Below are 6,199 nucleotides of genomic sequence, written 5' to 3' on the forward strand. Positions count from 1 at the left end.
GCCAAAATCCTAAAACCTTTAAATGAATAAATAGACACACACAAATAAAATAAAATAAAATAAAAAAGAAATATACAGACAAACATATATATATATATTCAAATTCCTTTACAAACAATACTACAGTTTCCTAAACACAACCGGCGCGCCGTATTGCGGGTGCAACATCAACTGCAGGGCCGGCGCGTGCTTGTAAGTCGGCGCGAGCTCAAAAGAGAACCGCTGGAGGATCATCGCCACCGCTAGTTTGGCTTGAAGAACGGCCAGATTTTGTCCGACGCAGCGGCGCGAGCCGATCCCGAACGGCATGAAAGCCATAGGGTGGCTGGCGGCGCGCGCCACGCCTTTGGCAAATCTAGCCGGGTTAAATTCGTGTGCGTCGTGGCACCATAGACCCGGATCGTGATGGACGGCCAGGATTGGAATTAGCACCTCGGTCCCACCCAGAATGTGGACCCCACCCACCTTCACATTCTCTCTCGCCCGTCGGATCAACGCCACAGCCGGCGGATATAATCGCAGTGACTCCTTCAGAATCATTTCCAACTGCGCAAAATAAATAAATAAATAAATTGATTAATTAGAAGGGATATAATTAATAAATAATTAAAAATATATTAGTGAAAGTAATTATTATATAATAAATAATTATAAATTAAGACTAATATAACTTATTACTGTAATTAAAGTAAAAATAATTATAAATTAAATTTTTTAAAATAAGATTAAAGTGTGTAATCATTTTTCAAAAAATGATTTAAAATTTTGTAGTTTTTCTTTTTTAAAAAAAATTATACATTTTAATCTCATTTTAAATTTTTTAATTTAAAATTTTTTAAACTAATTAATTTTTTTAATCTTAATTTATAATTATTTATATTATAAAATAATTATTTTTACTAATATATTTTTAATTATCTACTAATTATATTTATTCTAAATAGTTGTGTGTATCGTGACCAGACATGAGATGAGGGAGTATAAAATTGTAATTTAAAAATTTTGAAAAAATATTTTGAAATCGGCAAATACCGTTTTGAGCTTGGCGAGATCATCTTTGGTAGGGGTGTCACGTGCGCCGCACACTCGGAGGACCTCCTCACGTGCCTGCTCTTGCCACGTGGGATGCATGGCGAGCAGCACCGTCGTCCACGTCAGCATGTTCGAGGTCGTTTGCTTCCCGGCGAACAATAACGTCTTGCACTCCTCTACGACGTCGTTTGCTGTTATAGTGATCGACGGCCACGATTCGCCGGCGCCGGAAGTGTATTGAAGACTCGCCTTGATCATCACTTCCAACAAATCTGAAGGAGACGACGGATCGGACGGCTCCTGACTTCTCATCCGTTGATCGATCACCTCCAGCAATGACTTTCGAACCTGTTTCTCTAATTTCCACGAAATTCTGTTCTTCTTCGTCGGTAAGAATCTGATCAATTAAAATAATTAATTAATACTCCAATATATATAATATATAAATATTGAGAATTTATATATACACATATATGATATATATATATCTACCTGTAGCCGGGGATGAAGATAGTCTGGTAAGCTTCGGCGGCTTGCGCCATCTGCTGAGACTGCAGCTTAAAAATGGCTCGGCCGGCTTCGTAGCTGCGGCTTCCGAAAACGGCTCGGATGATGGCGTCTTCGGACAAGTGTTGGAACCACTCGGAGACTTCAATTTCAACCTTTCCGCCGCCGCCGCCGCCGCCGGAGGTGGCGGCGGAATTCGACATTCCTTGGCTCCATTTCATTACAGCTTCTTCCATGCTTTTTGCCATCATTGGAGTCATCAACTATATATATAACATAGAAAGAGAATTTGGGATCAAAATTCTGGAATTGAAAATATTTTTTAATATATTAACAAAAAAAAATGAAATATTTAATTTAATAATGTTGAAAGAAAAAAAAAATAGTATAAGATCAAAATCAAATTCGAATATAAAACAGACTCTAAATAAAAATTGATGACATTCTTATTTTAATGTTACATCAAATAATATTTGTATTGTACATAAAATTAATAATTTAGTAGTAAATGACAGCATAGTCTTCACACGCGCATTCATTCCTTGGAATTTAAATGTGACAGTTCTTGTGATCATTTAATTTAAAATTTCTCATTTTTATTTAAATTATAAATATGAATAGAAATGAATTCTATTTTCTCCAAAACTAATTAGTGATGAATTATTATTTTAAAATAATTTAAATTTTATTATATATATTATTCACACACTATCTGCAGTCATTGTTAGTTTTGCTAAAGTGGCACTATTCGTACTCAACAAAAAATTGATTAGGTTCGGCCGGAGGTTTACCCGGTATGCATTTTCGGATAGTGGTTACGGATTATCACGTCATAAAAAAAATAAAAAAAATGAATAATAGCATAATTAGTACATAGACTGTTAATATTAAATTGATTTCCTCTAAGCAAACATTACAATTTTAAAAGTATTTATTTTTTTTTCTTAAATTAGTAAATACGTAAAATTGAATGAGAGAGAGAGAGAGAGAGAGAGAGAGAGAGAGAGAGAGAGAGAGAGCACATGGAGAGATGATATGTTGTCTTGAGATGTATGTAGATATCTCTAAGTTGTCTTTAAAATAATTATTTTTACAATTTATATATTACACAAAAATTCAACTCAATTATTCACGGATAAACTAATAATAATTTAAATATAAAAATTAAATTTATTAAATTATAAACTCTGTTGATGATAATATAGTAGAAAATTTTGTCAAATCTTAAAAGAGAACATTTGTTTTTACATCAAAAAATACATGGGAAAATTACAAACTCCAATAAAACTCTAAATCAGTTCATCAAATAAAAAATAAAAATAAATTTCACTTCAGGCCCCTTTCACTTCTAAACTCGTACCGTTTTTATCATTTTTATTTATCTCAATTCAAAATATAACTTTCATAATTTAAAAGAAATATTTGTATATTAATATCAAAATATTCTTTATTTTTATTTAAATTATAAATATAGCATTACTCATACAGTTACTTTATACATCAAACATAAAGTTCTTTCACTAACTAATACTGTAAACTTTTCATTTGGTACCGAGATAATAATAATATGGAACCAAAATTATAAATTAATGCTAAAATAGAGTTTTTCTAAAAATTATTTTAACTTTAAATTGAACAATAGTTTGAATGTAATACTTTTTAAAATAAAATAAAATATATAATTTTTTATTTTTATATTTACTATACACTTTCTTCATTTGTCCTTCAAATTCATTTACTTTCTCTGCTAGAGTAAAAGAATAATATCTATAATTTCTTTCTTTAAAAAAAATATCATTTTTATTACAAAATATTAAGTAAAATCTACTATTTAAATTAAAAATTAAAACTTTGAAAATAATAATAATAATAATAATAGATGATAGAGTACCTTGAGATTTTCTAGGTGAAAAATAGGCTGAATGATCCTTCTATGAAGAGCCCATTTATGAGCAGCGGGGAGATTGAGCAGACCATCTCCTTCAATCTCCCTTACCAATGGCGGCGACTCACATTTCTCGAACACCTCCGACGACTTCCCCCCCAATATCTCCACAATCATCGCCGGATCGCTCACCGTCACCCTCGCCGTCGCTCCGAACCATATCACCACCATCGAACCTGCACCACTAATTCAATTTCTTCAGCCAAAACTCATTCATTAATCATAATCCATATATATATATATATGTATAGCTTCTTCCATTACCTACCGTAGAGCTTCTTCCAATGGTGGTAGAAGAAGAGGACTCTGGGGAGGATATTATGGGAGAAATTATTAGTATTATTATTATTATTGTTGTTGGAATTGGTTAGGGCAGCGAGGTCTCTCAAATTCCCCAAAAAGAGTCGATACTTGGGGCCTCGAATCCCTTGCTTTAAATAGTGGTTGCGGATCCTTCTCGGCGCCCACCACACCCTCACGGCGGTGTACCACCACACCGCCGCCGCCGCCGCCGCGGCCACTGCCCAGGACCAGTGCTCCTCCATGCTTCTTCTTCTTCTTCGTTGAGTTCTTTCTTCAGGATTGGAGGGGCTGTGGGTGTGCTAGCTACCTAGCTGCATATATAATATATAATATATATATATATGTATATATATTGTAGGAGAGAGAGAGAGGAATTTGAGGTCAATGGTTTGGGGGATTTGAGAAAATGTGTGTATGGGGTGGCGTGGGGGGTGGGGTGGGGTGGGGTGGTTGTAATGACAAGATTGCCCTTTTGGAGTTCCCTCACGGATTAATTAACCCTTCTTCCAGGGTGTTTACTTTCGGATGTGTATGTTATTAGGACTTTGTTTTTATTATAATTTTTAAAAATAATAATTTAAATGTGATATTTTATGAGTAATATTTTTTAAAAATTATATATATATATATATGATAATTATATAGTTAGAGAAAAATAAAAGATTTAAAAAAAAAAAATTAGATTGTTTGAAATGATTTTTTTACCCTAATTTTATTTTATTTATCAATTTTAAGATAGTGTATATAAAAGATACATGTGTTTTTCAAAACTATAAGAGTGCAAAGAGAACAAAATTGGGTTGTTGAATGTGATCATTTGTGCTAATAAATAATATATTTCTATACAAAATTATATGGATTATATATATATATATATAAACATCAATTAAATATAGTTAAGGGCATATTTACTTGTATTTTTAATTTGTATTTTATATTTTATATTTGGGTTAATAACTAAATATGGAAAATGATGTCGATATATATATAAAAAAAGTATATACAACCTTTGTAGGCATCTTCTCACCTTTTTAATTTATTTCTTCAAAAATGTTATTTTTTATTTTTGCCTCGATGAAAAGGCAATAATAGTGTCATCATCCCACAATTTCAACTCTCACACTTATATTTACATCATGACAAATTGACAAATTAGGTTCATTTTAAAAATAAAATAAAATAAAAATAAAATTGCATAATATTAATTGTAGAATAGAAAATACTATAGAATAATGTGCAATTTGGAGGCATGCCCAATTATTTTGCAGTGGATTGCTCATATAATCTTGAAGAACAAGCAAAAATATAAATAATAAATAAAAATTTTTTAAAAAATATATATTGTATAATCTTTTTTATGTATATATCTTGTAATGTAATGAATGATTGTGTGAAATAATAGTTGGCCTTGGCACATGGAGGTTTGACTTTAGTTAAATTAGACCTTTTTGTACTTGCATAATTTGAGGTAATTATTTGGAATATACATATATATTAATACATATACACTATAAACTAATTCAATAAAATAATAAGTTTTTTTATTTTATTTTTTTTTTTTGTAAAAAATATATATAATAAGTTAACATTCCTTGCATTTCTGTAATAATAAATTCCAACCTCATAAATAACATGTGGTTCAACAGTTCAATTAACAACTAAAAAATATACTATATTTTAGTGAATTACTATTATATAAAATAATAATAATCAATATATTGATATTAACATATGGTTATATTTATTATAAAAAAAATATATATTAAAAAACAAAAAAAAAAGAGGAAAAAGATATGATCAATGGGATTGTCTTTATTGTTGTTGTTGTTGTTATTTACTTAAAAATTACCAAATGATCATTTTCAATAATTTAGGGTTTGTTCATTCTTTTTTTTTTTTTTTTTCTCTCTCATTTTTTTTAGTTTCAATCTTTTAATTTTTATTTAAAATTATGACATTCATTATCTATTATCTTTTTTTTAAAAAAAAAAATATCGTATGGATAATAAGAGTAAGATGAATTCTATAAATGGGAAACAACCGTCGCAACAAAAGGGAGGTCAAGATCAATGAATTTTTGTCGTATTTTTTTCCACACAATAGCCCTAATTCAAATATTCAAATGTTGACAACATACGATCTCGTTCCCATTCCGACGAAACGAACTTAAGACTTTGTAATAAATGAAAATAATGTTGAATCAAATTGAAATTTTGTTTTATTAGTATGGGAATGTCTTCTCCAATTTCCATACACCAATTTGTTGAGGCCATTCATAGTTTAATTCAAATAAAAGAGGGTTAGGTTTATATTACAAAAAACAAACATTATATTTTAATTAATTGATGAATGTGTTGTCCTGTCCAATTCAATCATCTATTGGCATATATATATGAACATGTGTAAGTGTGT

At 30.3% G+C, this 6,199-nt stretch overlaps 1 protein-coding gene across 3 annotated transcripts; it reads right to left on the bottom strand.

The window, feature by feature from the left end:
• LOC127253997 (cytochrome P450 734A1-like) lies at positions 1-4,139 on the bottom strand. 3 transcript variants are annotated; one of them, XM_051278831.1, is made up of 5 exons: positions 3,749-4,139; positions 3,431-3,668; positions 1,525-1,802; positions 1,033-1,429; positions 1-546 (listed from the first exon to the last, which is right to left on the bottom strand). In XM_051278831.1, the coding sequence occupies exons 1-5, from the start codon at positions 4,027-4,029 to the stop codon at positions 121-123; spliced, it is 1,620 nt and encodes a 539-aa protein (XP_051134788.1). In that variant the 5' UTR covers positions 4,030-4,139; the 3' UTR covers positions 1-120. The 3 variants fall into 3 exon arrangements, with proteins under 3 accessions (XP_051134788.1, XP_051134789.1, XP_051134790.1); XM_051278832.1 differs by having other exon boundaries at positions 3,431-3,660; positions 3,753-4,137; XM_051278833.1 differs by having other exon boundaries at positions 3,431-3,660; positions 3,749-3,862.
• Between the last annotated feature and the right edge of the window lie 2,060 nt (positions 4,140-6,199).

Source organism: Andrographis paniculata, unplaced genomic scaffold (assembly GCF_009805555.1).
Source record: "Andrographis paniculata isolate CXL003 unplaced genomic scaffold, ASM980555v1 Contig52END, whole genome shotgun sequence".
Lineage (NCBI taxonomy): Eukaryota > Viridiplantae > Streptophyta > Magnoliopsida > Lamiales > Acanthaceae > Andrographis > Andrographis paniculata.

Bases quoted from the DNA above. Each gene is read 5' to 3' on its own strand.
- LOC127253997 (XM_051278831.1), bottom strand. From the start codon at position 4,029: ATGGAGGAGCACTGGTCCTGGGCAGTGGCCGCGGCGGCGGCGGCGGCG. The intron at 1,430-1,524 runs GTAGATATATAT...TTAATTGATCAG, and splicing joins ATCTTCATCCCCGGCTACAG to ATTCTTACCGACGAAGAAGA. The intron at 547-1,032 runs GTATTTGCCGAT...TATTTTGCGCAG, and splicing joins ATCTCGCCAAGCTCAAAACG to TTGGAAATGATTCTGAAGGA.